Source organism: Patagioenas fasciata, chromosome 33, assembly GCF_037038585.1.
Source record: "Patagioenas fasciata isolate bPatFas1 chromosome 33, bPatFas1.hap1, whole genome shotgun sequence".
Lineage (NCBI taxonomy): Eukaryota > Metazoa > Chordata > Aves > Columbiformes > Columbidae > Patagioenas > Patagioenas fasciata.
The window spans coordinates 177987-194330 of record NC_092552.1 but is presented as its reverse complement, the minus strand read 5'-3'; the positions used below and the strand labels follow the sequence as shown (position 1 = coordinate 194330).

At 67.0% G+C, this 16344-nt stretch overlaps 2 protein-coding genes across 12 annotated transcripts; one reads left to right on the top strand and one right to left on the bottom strand.

Annotated features, from left to right (window-relative positions):
- Nucleotides 1–77: 77 nt before the first annotated feature.
- CCDC97 (coiled-coil domain containing 97) lies at nucleotides 78–4491 on the top strand. Of its 11 annotated transcripts, none has more exons than XM_071800851.1 (6): nucleotides 78–212; nucleotides 1533–1739; nucleotides 3747–3855; nucleotides 3934–4075; nucleotides 4209–4229; nucleotides 4290–4482. In XM_071800851.1, exons 1-6 carry the CDS (start codon nucleotides 83–85, stop codon nucleotides 4308–4310), a joined length of 630 nt encoding a protein of 209 aa, XP_071656952.1. In that variant the 5' UTR covers nucleotides 78–82; the 3' UTR covers nucleotides 4311–4482. The 11 variants fall into 11 exon arrangements, with proteins under 11 accessions (XP_071656952.1, XP_071656955.1, XP_071656951.1 ...); XM_071800854.1 differs by having other exon boundaries at nucleotides 3930–4075; nucleotides 4290–4303; XM_071800850.1 differs by having other exon boundaries at nucleotides 4209–4484.
- Nucleotides 4492–6039: 1548 nt separating this feature from the next.
- Nucleotides 6040–15662, bottom strand: TGFB1 (transforming growth factor beta 1). Its single transcript, XM_065859428.2, has 7 exons — nucleotides 14977–15662; nucleotides 13310–13479; nucleotides 11222–11339; nucleotides 10430–10507; nucleotides 8689–8839; nucleotides 7275–7428; nucleotides 6040–6289 (listed from the first exon to the last, which is right to left on the bottom strand). Exons 1-7 carry the CDS (start codon nucleotides 15314–15316, stop codon nucleotides 6131–6133), a joined length of 1170 nt encoding a protein of 389 aa, XP_065715500.1. The 5' UTR covers nucleotides 15317–15662; the 3' UTR covers nucleotides 6040–6130.
- Between the last annotated feature and the right edge of the window lie 682 nt (nucleotides 15663–16344).

Here is a 16344-nt window from a genome sequence, read left to right as displayed (position 1 = left end):
CCGGGCGGGGCCGGTGGGCCGGGGGTGGATTTGGGGGCGCCCGCCTCCCCCATATCTATTTTGGGGGGCCCCGCGTCGCCCCATGGAGGGGGGGGACCCCCCTTTGTGCGGGGGGCACCCCGAAAGCGGCCCCCGGGGGCGGCCCCGCCGCTCCCCCACCCGCACCCGCCTGCGGAACCGCCGGTTCGCGGCCCTGAGGCGGCTGATCCGAGGTGGGGGGGAACGGGGGGTCCCCGGTATCCCGGGGGGTCCCCAATACCTGGGGGGGGTCCCGATACCATAGCGGGGTCCTTATGGTCTGGGGGGTCCCCAATATCCTCAGGGGGATCCAGATGTCCTGGGGGGGTCCCCGATATCATGGGGGGGGTCCTGGTGTCATGGGGGGTCCCACATATCCCCGGGGGGGTCCCCAATATCCTGGGGGGTCCCCGAGATCTTGGGGGGGTCCCCAGTATCCTCAGGGGGGTCCAGATGTCCTGGGCGGGTCCCAAATGTCCTGGGGGGTTCCCCAATAGCTTCAGGGGGGCTCCGATATCCTGGGGGGGTCCCCGATAGCCTGGGGGGTCCTCCCATATCCTGGAGGGGTCCCCGATATCCGTGGGGGGCTCCCCAGTATCCTCAGGGGGGTCCTGATATCTTGGGGGGGGTCCCAAATGTCCTGGGGGGTCCCCCCATATTCTGGGGGGGGGTCCCTGATGTCCTGGGGGGGTCCCCGATATTCTCAGGGGGGTCCTGATACCACGGGGGGGGTCCCACATATCCCTGGGGGGGTCCTGATACCATGGGGGGTCCCCAACATCCTCAGGAGGGTCCTGATGTCCCGGGGGGGTCCCCAATATCCCGGGGGGGTCCCCGATATCCCACCGGGTCCCCCCCTTCTTCCTCCTGAGTTTTTGGGGTCCCCCATTTCCTATGGGGTTTCAATTCTCCCCCCCCCCCCAGCCTTTGGGGACCCCCAAGACTTTTGCCCCCCTCCCCCCTGAGTTTTTTGGGCCCCCCCAAGTATTTTGGGGTCCCCTTATTCCCCTTTTCCTTTTGGGGGGGGGGGGGGTTCCCCCTTATTCCCCTTTGGGTTCCCCCATTTCCTATGGGGTTTTGAGCCCCCCCCCCATTCTCCTCTGGCTTGGGGACCCCCCCGAGTTTTTTGCCCCCCCCTCCCCCCAAGTATTTTGGGGTCCCCTTATTCTTTGGGGGGGGTCCCCCTTATTCCACTTTGAGTTCCCCCCTTTCCCTTGGGGTTTTGAGCCCCCCCATTCTCCTCTGCCTTTGGGGCCCCCCCAAGATTTCCCCCCCCCCAAATTCTTTGGGCCCCCCCGAGTATTTTGGGGTCCCCTTTCCTTTGGGGGGTTCCCCCTTATTCCCCTTTGGGTTCCCCCATTTCCTATGGGGTTTCAACCCCCCCGTTCTCCTCTGCCTTTGGGGCCCCCCGAGATTTTTTCCCCCCTCCCCCGCGAGTTTCCGGGGTCCCCCCGATATTTGGGGTCCCCTTTGCTTTGGGGGGCCCCCCCGCTGATTTGGGGTCCCCCCCCCAGAGGGCCGGTACTTCAGCGAGCGGGAGATGCGGCTGCGGGCCCCCCGGCTCTACCAGCGCCACATCGGCCGCTTCGGGGGGGGCGGGGACCCCGAAACCCCCCCGGGGGACCCCGCGAGCGCCCCCCCGGGCCCCCCCTCGCTGGCGCAGCTGCTGCTGAAGGCGCTGGAGCAGGAGGCGCCGCAGCCAACGGACGACGAGAGCTCAGGTGGGGGGGCCACAAATTGGGGGGGTCCCCAAAATATGGGGGGGTCCCCAAAAATGTTGGGGGGGTCCCCAAAAAGGGGGGTGGGGGCAAAAACCCGGGGTGGGGCCCAATGATCGGGGTGGGGGTCCCAAGAACCAGGGGGGTCTATGATGATGGGGGGGGCTCCAAAAATCCAGGAGGGGCACAATGATCTGGGGGGTCCCCAATAAGGGGGGCGTCTCTAATAACTGGGGGGGTCACCAACGGTCCGGGGGGGGTCCCCAAAAAGCGGGGGGGTCCCAATGATCCAGGGGGGTCCCAAATAACCCAGGGGGCCCTCAATAGCCAGGGGGAGCCCCAAAAACCAGGAAGGTCCCCAATAACCCAGGGGGGTCCCCAATAACCAGGGGGGGTCACTAATAACCCAGGGGAGTCCCCAATAACTGGGGGAGCCTCAATAACTGGGAGGGGTCCCCAATAACCGGGGGGGTCCCCAATGATCCAGGGGGAGCCCCAATAACCAGGAGGGTCCCCAATAACCCAGGGGGGTCCCCAATAACCAGGGGGGGTCACTAATAACCCAGGGGGGTCCCCAATAACTGGGGGAGCCTCAATAACTGGGAGGGGTCCCCAATAACCGGGGGGGTCCCCAATGATCCAGGGGGAGCCCCAATAACCAGGAGGGTCCCCAATAACCCAGGGGGGTCCCCAATAACCAGGGGGGTCACTAATAACCCAGGGGGGTCCCCAATAACCAGGAGGGTCCCCAATAACCCGGGGGGGGTCCCCAATAACCAGGGGGGCCACCAATGATCCGGGGGGTCCCCAATAACTGGGGGAGCTCCAATAACTGGGGGGATCCCCAATGACCCAGGGGTTTCCCCAATGACCAGGGTGGGTTCCCAATAATCCAGGGGACCCCAATAACTGGGAGGGATCCCCAAGAACCAGGGGGTCCCCAATAATGGGTGGGTCCCCAATGACCCAGGGGGGATCCCAAATAATCCAGGGGGTTCCCAATAACCAGGGGGGTCCTCAATAAGCAGGGGTAGCCCCAATAACTGGGGGGGTCCCCAATGACCCAGGAGGGTCCCCAATCATCCAGGGTATTCCCAATAACCCAGGGGGGTCCCCAATAACCCAGGGGGGTCCTCAATAACCAGGGGGACCCCCAGTAACTGGGGGGGTCCCCAATGACCCAGGAGGATCCCCAATAACCCAGGGGGGTCCGCAATGACCCAGGGGGGTCCCCAATCATCCAGGGTGTTCCCAATAACCCAGGGGGGTCCCCAATAACCCAGGGGGGTCCTCAATAACCAGGGGGATCCCCAATATCCAGGGGGAACCCCAATGACCCAGGGGAGATCCCAAATAATCCAGGGGGTTCCCAATAACCAGGGGTTCCCCAATAAGCAGGGGGAGCCCCAGTAACTGGGGGGGTCCCCAATAATCCAGGGGGGTCCTCAATAACCAGGGGGAGCCTCAGTAACTGTGGGTGGCCCCAATAACCAGGGGGGCTCCCCAATAACTGGGAGGTCCCCAATGACCCAGGGGATCCCCAATGACCAGGGGGATCCCCAATAATCCAGGGTGTTCCCAATAACCCGGGGGGGGTCCCCAATAACCCAGGGGGGGTCCTCAATAACCAGGGGGAGCCCCAATAACCAGGGGGTCCCCAATGACCTGGGGGGTCCTCAATAACCAGGGGGAGCCCCAATAACTGAGGGGGTCCCCAATGACCCAAGAGGATCCCCAATAACCCAGGGGGGTTTGCAATGACCCAGGGGGGTCCCCAATAATCCAGGGTGTTCCCAATAACCCAAGGGGGGTCCCCAATAACCCAGGGGGGTCCTTAATAACCAGGGGGAGCCCCAATATCCAGGGAGGATCCCAAATAATCCAGGGGGTTCCCAATAACCAGGGGGGTCCCCAATAGCCCAGGGGGGTCCCCAATGACCCGGGGGGGTCCCCAATACCCCGGGGGGGTTCCTCCTCCTCATGGCGGGGGGGTAACCCCTCCGCCCCCAGATGACTCGGGGGACCCCCCCGCGGGCGAGCGGCCGCTGCTGCGCCGCGAGTTCCTGGCGCTCATGTACCAGCGCTTCCTGGACGGGGAGGACCCCGACTTCGACTACAGGTGACCCCCCCCCCCCGGGAAACACCCCCCGGAGCCCCCCGAGCCCCCCCAAAAACCCGCCCCCCGCCCCCCAGCCAGGTGGACGAGAACCCCGACATGGACGACCTGGAGGCCGAGGCGCGGGAGGCGGAGGAGCGGTACTTCGACACCGAGGAGCCCGGCGCCGCGCCCCCCCCGGACTGGAGCCCCCCGCATTACCCCCCGGATTAGTGACCCCCCCCGGATTAATGACCCCCCCCCGGATTAGTGACCCCCCCCCGGATTAATGACCCCCCCCGGATTAGTGCCCCACCCCCGGATTAATGACCCCCCCCGGATTAGTGACCACCCCCCCCCGGATTAATGACCCCCCCTGGATTAATGACCCCCCTGGAATAGCACCACCCCCCCAGATTAATGACCCCCCCAGATTAGTGACCCCCACCCATCCTGGATTAATGACCCCCCCAGATTAGTGACCCCCACCCACCCTGGATTAATGACCCCCCCAGATTAGTGCCCCGCCCCCCTCGGATTAGTGCCCCACCCCCGGATTAATGACCCCCCCCGGATTAGTGCCCCGCCCCCCCTGGATTAGAGCACCACCACCCCTGGATTAATGACCCTCCCCCCCCCGGATTATCCCCCCACTCAGATTAGAGCCGCCCCCCGGATTAATGACCCCCCCTGGATTAATGACCCCCCTGGAATAGCACCACCCCCCCCAAATTAGTGACCCCCCCCCACCCCGGATTAATGACCCCCCTTTCCGAATTAATAACCCCCCCCAGATTAGTGCCCACCCCCCCCGGATTAATGACCTCCCCCTGAATTAGTGCCCGCCCCCCCCCGGATTAATGACCCCCACCCCGGATTAATTATCCCCCCATCCAGATTAGAAACCCCCCCCCCGGATTAATGACCCCCCCTGGATTAATGCTCCCCCCCTCGGATTGGCTCCACACCCCCCGGATTGGCTCCACACCCCCCGGATTGGCTCCACCCCCCCGGATTGGCTCCACCCCCCCGGATTGGCTCCACCCCCTCGGATTGGCTCCACCCCCCCGGATTGGCTCCACCCCCCGGGATTAGCGCCCCCACGCACTCAAATCACCCCCCCCCAAACACCCCCCTTGGTGCTGGGGGGGCCATTTCCTCCCCCCCCCCCAATATTTTGTATTCTGAGCCTCCTGAGCTTCCCTCAGGGTTTTTCTGCTGGGGGGGGCACGGGGGGGTCCCCCTTGTTTTCCCCCACCCCCACTTTTCTCCTCCACCCCCTCCCTTCTCTCTTCCCCCCCCTTTTCCCCACCCCCACGTTTTATCCCCCCCACTTCCCCTTCCTATTTCACTTCCCCTTTACACCCCCCCCTTTTCTCCACCCCCCCCCAAAAGCAGAACCTCCCCCCCTCCCCCCAGAACAAAACCAGAGCCGCTTCCAAATTAAATAATTCTGATTTTCTGGGGGGGGTCCCGTGTCCGGGGGGGTCCGGGGGGTCCGGTGTCTGGATGGGGGGTCCCCGTATCCAGGGGGTGCCCATGGCCAGGGGGGGTCCGGGGGGTCCAGGGGGGTCCGGTGTCTGGATGGGGGGTCCCCGTGTCCAGGGGGTCCCCATGACCGGGGGGGTCCAGGGGGTCCAGGGGGGTCCAGGGGGTCCAGGGGGGTCCCGTGTCTGGATGGGGGGTCCCCGTGTCCAGGGGGTCCCCATGACCGGAGGGGTCCAGGGGGTCCAGGGGGGTCCCCGTGTCCAGGGGGTCCCCATGACCGGGGGGGGTCTGGGGGGGTCCGGGGGGGTCCGGAGGGGTCAGGGGTTCCCGTATCCGGGGGGGTCCATGGGGGGCCCGGGGGAGGTCCAGAGGGGTTGGGGGTTCCTGTGTCCGGGGGGGTCCAGGGGGGTCCCCATTTCCAGGAGCGTTTCCAGGTGTCCTAGGGTGGGGGTCCTGTGGCCGGGGGGTCAGGGGTGTCTGGGGGGTCCCGGGGGGGTGTCTGGGGGGTCCAGGGGGGTCCCGGGGCGGGGGGGCTCAGCTGCACTTGCAGGCCCGCACCACCATGTCCGGGGGGGTCCCGGGGGGGTCCCGGGGTGTCCGGGGGTCGGGGGGCTCAGCTGCACTTGCAGGCCCGCACCACCATGTCCAGGGGGGTCCTGGGGGGTCCGGGGGGGTCCGGGGGTCCCAGGGGTGTCCTGGGGGGTCCGGGGGTGTCCGGGGGGTCGGGGGGCTCAGCTGCACTTGCAGGCCTGCACCACCATGTCCAGGGGTCCGGGGGGGTCCGGGGGGGTCCGGGGGGGTCCCGGGGGGCTCAGCTGCACTTGCAGGCCCGCACCACCATGTCCGACAGCTGCTCCACGCGTGCCCGCCGCCCCACGTAGTAAACGATGGGGAGGGGGTCGAGGGCCTGGGGGACGCAGCAGGGGGCGGCGGCCCCCCCCGGGTTGTGCTGCGTGTACAGCGCCAGCACCTGGGCCCGGGGGACAGCACCGTCAGAGACCCCCCCGAGACAATAACACGGGTAGAGACCCCCCCGGGAAAACACCGTCAGAGACCCCCCAGGGAAAACACGGGTAGAGACCCCCCAGGGAAAACACGGGTAGAGACCCCCCAGGGAACAGCACCGTCAGAGACCCCCCCGAGACAATAACACGGGTAGAGACCCCCCCGAGACAATAACACGGGTAGAGACCCCCCAGGGAACAGCACCGTCAGAGACCCCCCCGAGACAATAACATGGTCAGAGACCCCCCCCCAATAAAACACGGGTTAGAGACCCCCCCAAGAAAACACGTTGTGTCCCCCATGTCCCCGTGACCCTCAATGTCCCCAGTGTCCCCATGACCCCCAATGTCCCCAATGTCCCCATGTCCCCATGACCCCCAATGTCCCCAATGTCCCCAATGTCCCCAGTGATGTCCCCAGTGTCCCACCTTGCTGTGCTGGGTGTCCGCGCTCCAGAGGAAGGGGCAGGGCCCCAGGCACACGTTGTGTCCCCAATGTCCCCAGTGTCCCCATGTCCCCAATGTCCCCAGTGTCCCCAGTGTCCCCAATGTCCCCAGTGTCCCCATGACCCCCAATGTCCCCAGTGTCCCCAGTGTCCCCAGTGATGTCCCCAGTGTCCCCAGTGATGTCCCCAATGTCCCACCTTGCTGTGCTGGGTGTCCGCGCTCCAGAGGAAGGGGCAGGGCCCCAGGCACACGTTGTGTCCCCAATGTCCCCATGTCCCCATGACCCCCAATGTCCCCAGTGTCCCCAGTGTCCCCAGTGTCCCCAGTGTCCCACCTTGCTGTGCTGGGTGTCCGCGCTCCAGAGGAAGGGGCAGGGCCCCAGGCACACGTTGTGTCCCCAATGTCCCCAGTGTCCCCAATGTCCCCAGTGTCCCCATGACCCCAATGTCCCCAGTGTCCCCAGTGTCCCCAGTGATGTCCCCAGTGATGTCCCCAGTGTCCCACCTTGCTGTGCTGGGTGTCCGCGCTCCAGAGGAAGGGGCAGGGCCCCAGGCACACGTTGGCCATGTACCCGTGGGGCTCGTGGATCCACTTCCAGTGCAGGTCCCGCCGGAAGTCGATGTAGAGGGGGCGCACGCAGCAGCTGCGCTCGTCGGACCTGGGGGGCACGGGGTCAGGGGACCCCAAAACCCGGGGGGGACCCCAAAACCCGGGGGGGACCCCAAAACCCGGGGGGGAATCCCTAAAATCCAGGGGGAACAGGGGGAATCCCCAAACCCTCCGGGATCAATGGACGGGGCAGCTGCGCTCAGCAGAGCTCGAGGGGGGCATGGGGGGTGTCAGGGGGAACCCCCAAAATCCGGGGATCCCAAAACCCCCAGGGGAACCCCCAAAACCATGGGAAATGGGGGGATCCACAACAGCCCCCAGGGATCAATGGACGGGGCAGCTGCGCTCGTCGGACCTGGGGGGTCATGGGGAACCCCCAAAATCCTTGGGGGGACCCCAAAAACCCTGGGGAACAGGGGGATCCCCAGACCCCGGGGGATGCGCAGGGGCCGCAGCAGCAGCTCCGCGCCTTGGTGCGGGTTCCCCGCTTTTTTGGGGGCCCCCTGGGTTTGGGGTCCCCCTGTGGGGTTGGGGGTTCCCCCGGTTTCAGGGTCCCCCCCGTTTTGGGGACCCCCCCCCCCCCCGGTACCCAAAGCTGCAGCGGCATCACACGCAGGGGAGCTTGGTCCCCCCCCGAGTTTGGGGCCCCCCCGGGTTTGTGGATCCCCCCCGAGTTTGGGGTCCCCCCATTTTCAGGGTCCTCCCTCTGGGTTCGGGGTCCCCCTGCGGGTTTGTGGGTCCCCCCCATTTTAGCGTCCCCCTCCCCATTTCGGGGTCCCCCTGTGGGTTTGGGGTCCCCCCCCCAGTTTTAGGGTTCTGCCCAGGTTTGTGGGTCTCCCCCTGTGTTTGTGGGTGTCCCCCCCAGTTTTGGGGTCCTCCCCCCGGGTTTGGGGTCCCCCGGTGTGTTTGTGGGTCCCCCCCGAGGTTTGTGGTTCCCCCCCCACTTTCGGGGTCCTCCCCCCGGGGTGGGGGGTCCCCCTGTGGGTTTGTGGCTCCCCCCCGGGTTTGTGGGTCCCCCCCGAGTTTGGTGTCCCCCGTGGGTTTTGGGTCCCCCTGGTCTTGGGTTCCCCCCGGGTTTGTGGTTCCCTCCCCGGGCCTGTGGTTCCCCCCGGGGTTTGTGGTTCCCCCCGGGGTTTGTGGGTCCCCCCCAGGCTCGGGGTCCCCCCCAGGCTCGGGGTCCCCCCCCAGGCTCGGGGTCCCCCCCAGGTTCGGGGTCCCCCCCAGGCTCGGGGTCCCCCCAGGCTCGGGGTCCCCCCCAGGTTCGGGGTCCCCCCAGGCTCGGGGTCCCCCCAGGCTCGGGGTCCCGTACCCGAAGCAGAAGTCGGCGTCGAGCGCGCGGCGCCGCCGGTCGCTGTGCAGCTGGTTCGCGCGCTCGGGGGGCAGCGCCATGGCCAGGACGTGGGGGACGCGGCCGCGGCGCCGGGACAGCCCCTGCAGGTCCCCCCGCTGCCGGTCGAACCCTGGGGACACCGGGGACACATTGGGGACATCGGGGACACCCCCAGCCCCTGCAGGTCCCCCCGCTGCCAGTCGAACCCTGGGGACATCGGGGACACATTGGGGACATCGGGGACACATTGGGGACATCGGGACACCCCCAGCCCCTGCAGGTCCCCCCGCTGCCGGTCGAACCCTGGGGACATCGGGGACACATTGGGGACATCGGGGACACATTGGGGACATCGGGACACCCCCAGCCCCTGCAGGTCCCCCCGCTGCCGGTCGAACCCTGGGGACATCGGGGACACATTGGGGACATCGGGGACACATTGGGGACATCGGGGACACCCCCAGCCCCTGCAGGTCCCCCCGCTGCCGGTCGAACCCTGGGGACATCGGGGACACATTGGGGACATCGGGGACACCCCCAGCCCCTGCAGGTCCCCCCGCTGCCGGTCGAACCCTGGGGACATCGGGGACACATTGGGGACATTGGGGACACATTGGGGACATCAGGGACACCCCCAGCCCCTGCAGGTCCCCCCGCTGCCGGTCGAACCCTGGGGACATCGGGGACACATTGGGGACATCGGGGACACATTGGGGACATCGGGGACACCCCCAGCCCCTGCAGGTCCCCCCGCTGCCGGTCGAACCCTGGGGACATTGGGGACATCGGGGACACATTGGGGACATCGGGGACACATTGGGGACATTGGGGACACCCCCAGCCCCTGCAGGTCCCCCCGCTGCCGGTCGAACCCTGGGGACATCGGGGACACATTGGGGACATCGGGGACACCCCCAGCCCCTGCAGGTCCCCCCGCTGCCGGTCGAACCCTGGGGACATTGGGGACACATTGGGGACATCGGGGACACATTGGGGACATCGGGGACACCCCCAGCCCCTGCAGGTCCCCCCGCTGCCAGTCGAACCCTGGGGACATTGGGGACACATTGGGGACATCGGGGACACCCCCAGCCCCTGCAGGTCCCCCCGCTGCCGGTCGAACCCTGGGGACATCGGGGACACATTGGGGACATCGGGGACACCCCCAGCCCCTGCAGGTCCCCCCGCTGCCGGTCGAACCCTGGGGACATTGGGGACATCGGGGACACATTGGGGACATTGGGGACACATTGGGGACATCGGGGACACATTGGGGACATCGGGGACACCCCCAGCCCCTGCAGGTCCCCCCGCTGCCGGTCGAACCCTGGGGACATTGGGGACATCGGGGACACATTGGGGACATTGCGGACACATTGGGGACATCGGGACACCCCCAGCCCCTGCAGGTCCCCCCGCTGCCGGTCGAACCCTGGGGACATTGGGACACATTGGGGACATTGGGGACACATTGGGGACATCGGGGACACCCCCAGCCCCTGCAGGTCCCCCCGCTGCCAGTCGAACCCTGGGGACATTGGGGACACATTGGGGACATCGGGGACACATTGGGGACATCGGGGACACATTGGGGACATCGGGGACACCCCCAGCCCCTGCAGGTCCCCCCGCTGCCGGTCGAACCCTGGGGACATGGGGACACACTGGGGACAATGGGGACACTGTGGGGACGTTGGGGACACACTGGGGTCCCGCGTACCCTCGAAGGTGACGCGCATGTCCTCGGGGCCCTCGTCGCAGGGACAGTGGACGCTCAGCTTGAAGACGCCGAAGGGCTCTGGGGGGACAGGGCGGTTCAGGGTGACAATGGGTGACAGCGGGGTGACAACAAGGTGACAATTTGTGACAATGGGGGACAACAAGGTGATGACAGGGTGACAATGAGGTGACAAAGGCTGACAATGAGGGACAATGAGGGACAACAGGGTGACAATGGGGTGACAATGAGTGACAATAGGGTGACAATGGGTGACAACTAGGTGACAAGGGGGTGACAATGGGGTGACAAGGGGGTGACAAGGGGTTGACAGTGGGTGACAAGGAGGGGGTGACAATTGGTGACAACGGGGTGACAACGGGGTGACAATGGGTGACAACAGGGTGACAATGTGTGACAACTAGGTGACAAGGGGGTGACAATGGGGTGACAACAGGGTAACAATGGGTGACAAGGGGGTGACAGTGGGTGACAAGGGTGGGTGACAATTGGGTGACAAGGGGGTGACAATGGGTGACAACAGGGGGACAATAGGTGACAGTGGGGTGGTAATGGGTGACAGTGGGGCGACAATGGGGTGACAAGTGGGTGACAAGGGGGTGATAGTGGGTGACAAGGGGTGACAATTGGTGACAATGGGGTGACAATTGGTGACAAGGGGGTGACAAGGGGTGACAAGGGGGTGACAATGGGTGACAGTGGGGTGACAAGGGGGTGACAATGGGTGACAGTGGGGTGACAATGGGTGCCGAGGGGCGCCGGGCGGCCGCTCACCGGAGTCGCTGAGCCACTGCTGCACGCTCTCGGTGACGTCGAACCACAGCCACTCGTCCTCCGCCGTCACCTGCACCGCGCGGCCCTGCAGGTAGCGCCACGACGCGTTCCCGAAGCCCTGCGCACGCGGCACAGCGCGTCACCCGCGGCACCCGCCGCACACGGGGTCACCACGGTCACGCGGGGTCACCACGGTCACACGGCATCACCCGCGTCACACAGGGTCACCACGGTCACACGGGGTCACCACGGTCACAATGGGTCACACGGGGTCACCACGGTCACACGGGGTCACCACGGTCACAGCGCGTCACCCAGGTCACGTGGGGCACCAGGGTCACCATGGTCACAACGGGTCACCCGGGTCACAACGCGTCACACAGGGCACCACGGCCACAACGCGGCACCGGGGGCACCAGGGTCACCCAGGGCACCAGGGTCACCATGGTCACAACGGGTCACCCGGGACACCAGGGGCACAATGCGTCACCCGCGTCACCAGAGACACCCAGGTCACCAGGGTCATCCGGGTCACCGGGGTCACAACGCATCACCCGGGTCACCGGGGGCACCCGAGTCACCCGGGTCACAACAGGTCACCCATTGTCACCAGGGTCACAATGGGTTACCCGTGTCACCGGGGTCACAACGGGTCACCCGGGTCACCAGGGTCACTGGGGTCACCAGGGTCACCACGGGTCACCAGTGTCACCAGGGGACCCCCAAACCCCGCCCAGGTCACCCGTGTCACAACGGGTCACTGGGGTCAGCAGGGTCACCAGGGTCACCAGGGTCACAACGGGTCACCAGTGTCACCAGGGGACCCCCAAATCCCCTCCCATGTCACCCGTGTCACCAGGGACCCCACCGTGTCACTGGGGTCACCAGGAACCCAACCCCCCCACCCCATGTCACCTGTGCCACCGGGGGCCCCAAACCCCCCATTGTCACCAGGGGGTCCCCCAAAATCTCCCCACGTCCCCAGGAGGTGAGCAGGGGGGTCCCTAAGGGCACCGTCCCCACGTGTCCCGTGTCCCCCACACAAGTCCCATCCCCACACGTGTCCCGTGTCCCCCACACAAGTCCCGTCCCCACACGTGTCCCGTGTCCCCACGTGTGCCCCATTGCCCCCATGTCCCGTGTCCCCACACATCTCGTGTCCCCACGTGTCCCGTGTCCCCACGTGTGTCCCACTGCCCCCGTGTCCCCGTGCATATCCCATTTCCCCCATGTCCCATGTCCCCACACGTGTCCCATTGTCCCTGTGTCCCATGTCCCCACATGTGTCCTGTCCCCACACGTCCCCACGTGTCCCATGTCCCCCATGTCCCCACGCATGCCCCATATCCCCACACATCCCATTGCCCGCATGTCCCCACGGGTATCCCATGTCCCCATGCATGTCCTGTGTCCCCCATGTCCCATTGCCCGTGTCCCCACGTCCCCACACGTGTCCCATTGCCTCCATGTCCCCGCACGTCCCACGTCCCCACGCACATCCCGTTGCCCCCTTGTCCCCACGTGTGTCCCGTGTCCCCACACGTGTCCCCAGGCACGTCCCGTGTCCCCACACATGTCCCGTGTCCTCACGTGCGTCCCGTGTCCCCATGCACGTCCTGTGTCCCCATGTGCGTCCCCAGGCACGTCATGTGTCCCCACACGTGTCCCGTGTCCTCACGTGTGTCCCCAGGTGCGTCCCGTGTCCCCACACATGTCCCCACGTGTGTCTCATGTCCCCACGTGTGTCCCCAGGCACGTCCCGTGTCCCCACACGTGTCCTGTGTCCCCATGTGCATCCCATGTCCCCAGGCACATCCCGTGTCCCCACACGTGTCCTGTGTCCCCATGTGCATCCCATGTCCCCAGGCATGTCCCATGTCCCCAGGTGCGTCCCGTGTCCCCCCGTGTCCCCATAGGTGTCCCGATGCCCCCATGTCCCCCCGTGTCCCCACAGGTGTCCCGATTCCCACCATGTCCCCCCGTGTCCCCACAGGTGTCCCGTTGCCCCCGTGTCCCCACAGGTGTCCCGCTGCCCCCGTGTCCCCCCGTGTCCCCCCGTGTCCCCGCAGGCGTCCCGGCGCGCGTCACCTGGTAGAGCTCGAGCCGCTGCTCGGGGGCGCCGCGGGCGCCGCGCTGGCGCAGCATGCGGAGCTCGGCGCGGTGCAGCAGCGCGCGGGGCCCCACCTGCGCCCGCACGCGCGACGCGTTGAACACGAAGAACACGCTGCGCGCCGTGGGCAGCCAGCGGGACAGCGGCCCTGCGGGACGGCGTTCACTCTGGAGCGGAATGACGGCCCCGGGACCCCACCCCAACCCCAGCGGGACAGCGGCCCTGCGGGACGGCGTTCACTCTGGAGCGGAATGACGGCCCCGGGACCCCACCCCAACCCCAGCGGGACAGCGGCCCTGCGGGACGGCGTTCACTCTGGAGCGGAATGACGGCCCCGGGACCCCACCCCAACCCCAGCGGGACAGCGGCCCTGTGGGACGGCGTTCACTCTGGAGCGGAATGACGGCCCCGGGACCCCACCCCAACCCCAGCGGGACAGCGGCCCTGCGGGACGGCGTTCACTCTGGAGCGGAATGACGGCCCCGGGACCCCACCCCAACCCCAGCGGGACAGCGGCCCTGCGGGACGGCGTTCACTCTGGAGCGGAACGACAGCCCCAGGACCCCTCCCCACCGTGCCAGGGGCCCTGCGGTACAGTGTTCACTCTGGAGTGGAATGACGGCCCCAGGAATCCCCCCATGGGCCCTGCAGGACAGCGTTCACTCTGGAGTGGAATGATGGCCATGGGACCCACCCCATGGGCCCTGCGGAACAACGTTCACTCTGGAGCGGAATGACCACCACCGCACTTTGCGCCCCCTCCCCAGCCGTCCCGTGCACATGGCCGGGACCCCGATTCTGGGGGCAGTGTGGACACCCCGGTTTTGGGGGGCAGCACAGCTCCCCCTCCCCGAGCCAGGGGACCCAGGCGTCCCCACGATCCCCCATCCCCCAGCTCCACAAAGCTCCTTCAGAGCCCGGAATTACTCAGCAAACCACAACGTCCGGGACGGCCCCCGGCGGCCGGGGGGGCCAGGGGGGGACCCAGGCGTCCGGGCCATAGGGGACCCAGGCACTGGGGACAAGGGGAGACCCAGGCATCCGGGACAAGGGGGGACCCAGGCGTCCAGGACAAGGGGGGACCCAGGCGTCCGGGCCACAGGGGACCCAGGAGTCCAGGCCATAGGGGACCCAGTTGTCTGGGCCACAAGGGACCCAGGCGTCCGGGCCATAGGGGATCCAAGTGTGAGGGACAAGGCGGGGAGCAAGTTGTCAGGCCACAGGGGACCCAGGCGTCCGGGCCATAGGGAATCGAGGTGTCAGGGACAAGGGGGGACCCACTTGTCTGGGCCATAGGGGACCCAGGCATCCGGGATACAAGGGGACCCAGGCGTTCGGGATACAAGGGGACCCGGGCGTCCGGGCCATAGGGGACCCAGGTGTCCGGGATATAAGGGGACCCAGGCATCCAGGATACAAGGGGACCCAGGCGTCCGGGCCATGGGGACCCAGGCGTTCGGGATACAAGGGGACCCAGGCATCCGGGTCATGGGGACCCAGGCATTCGGGATACAAGGGGACCCAGGCGTCCGGGCCATGGGGGACCCAGGCGTCCGGGCCATGGGGACCCAGGTGGTCGGGACACAAGGGGACCCAGGCGTCCGGGCCATGGGGCCCCAGGCGGGCGGGCACCCCCGCTCCTCACCGTCGCCGGGGGGCTCCATGTCGAAGTGGTGCAGCTCCTTGGCGTAGTAGTCGTCGGGGTCCGGGGGGGCGCGCAGGCGCTGGCGCTGGCGCAGGCGCTCGCAGGTGCTGTTGTAGAGCGCCCGCACGTCCTCGGGCAGCGCGCGGGGGGCCCCGTCGCCCGGGGGGGGCTCGGGCAGCCGCAGCTTGCTCAGGATCTGGCCCCGCACCGCCTCGATGCGTTTGCGCCGCGCCGCCTCCAGGTCCAGCGAGCGGCACGTGGACAGCGCGCCCGCCGCGCACAGCGCCGCGCACAGCACCGCGCACAGCGCCCCGCGCCGCGCCCCGCGCCGCCGCTGCATCGCGCCCGGGGGACGGCGCCCCAGGCCGGGAACGGGCACCGCGCACCGGGAACGGGCACCGCAACTGGGAACGGGCACCGCAAACTGGGAACGGGCACCGCAAACTGGGAACGGGCACCGCAAACTGGGAATGGGCACCGCAACTGGGAATGGGCACCGCAAACTGGGAATGGGCACCGCAAACTGGGAACGGGCACCTCAGACTGGGAACGGGCACCGCAAACCGGGAACGGGCACCGCAAACTGGGAACGGGCACCGCAAACTGGGAATGGGCACCGCAAACCGGGAATGGGCACCGCAAACTGGGAATGGGCACCGCAAACCGGGAATGGGCACCGCAAACTGGGAACGGGCACCACAACTGGGAATGGGCACCTCAGACTGGGAACGGGCACCGCAAATTGGGAATGGGCCCCTCAAACTGGGAATGGGCCCCTTGAAACGGGGAGGGCACCCCCAAAATGGGAAAGGGCCCCCAAAACGGGGACGGGCCCTTGAACTGGGGTGACCCCACTGGATCAGGATAGACCCCCCTGAACTGGGATAGACCCCCTGAACTGGGGTAACCCCACTGGACCAGGATAGACCCCCCTGAACTGGGATAGACCCCCTGAACTGGGGTAACCCCCCTGAACTGGGGTAACCCCCCTGAACCAGGACAGACCCCCTGAATGGGGGGACAGACCCCAAAACTGGGATGACCCCCCCCAAAGCGAGAGAAGCCCCTAAGAAACGAGGTACCCCCCTAAAAATCGAGGTACCCCCCCAAAGGGAACACCGGCCCCAAACTGGGGTGCTCCCTCAGAACGGGGCCCCCCGAAACCGGGACCCCCCCGAACCGAGAGAACCCCCTAAAAAACGAGAGAACCCCCCAAACCGGGGTAACCCCAAAAACCGGGGTAACCCCAAAAACCGGGGTAACCCCAAAAACCGGGGTAAACCCCCCAACCGCGACCCCCTGAACCGAGAGAACCCCCCCAAAACCGGGGTCCCCCCCCAAAGTGGGGGCACCCGCTCCGAACCGGAC

What these genes read in the sequence shown, in the direction of transcription:
- CCDC97 (XM_071800850.1), top strand. Translation starts at nt 83, where the DNA reads ATGGAGGGGGGGGACCCCCCTTTGTGCGGGGGGCACCCCGAAAGCGGC. An exon ending in CCTGAGGCGGCTGATCCGAG is followed by an intron (nt 213 to 1,532) that starts GTGGGGGGGAAC and finishes TCCCCCCCCCAG; the next exon opens with AGGGCCGGTACTTCAGCGAG. An exon ending in AACGGACGACGAGAGCTCAG is followed by an intron (nt 1,740 to 3,746) that starts GTGGGGGGGCCA and finishes CTCCGCCCCCAG; the next exon opens with ATGACTCGGGGGACCCCCCC.
- TGFB1 (XM_065859428.2), bottom strand. Translation starts at nt 15,316, where the DNA reads ATGCAGCGGCGGCGCGGGGCGCGGCGCGGGGCGCTGTGCGCGGTGCTG. An exon ending in AGCGGCTCGAGCTCTACCAG is followed by an intron (nt 11,340 to 13,309) that starts GTGACGCGCGCC and finishes CCGCGTGCGCAG; the next exon opens with GGCTTCGGGAACGCGTCGTG. An exon ending in GCAGTGGCTCAGCGACTCCG is followed by an intron (nt 10,508 to 11,221) that starts GTGAGCGGCCGC and finishes CTGTCCCCCCAG; the next exon opens with AGCCCTTCGGCGTCTTCAAG.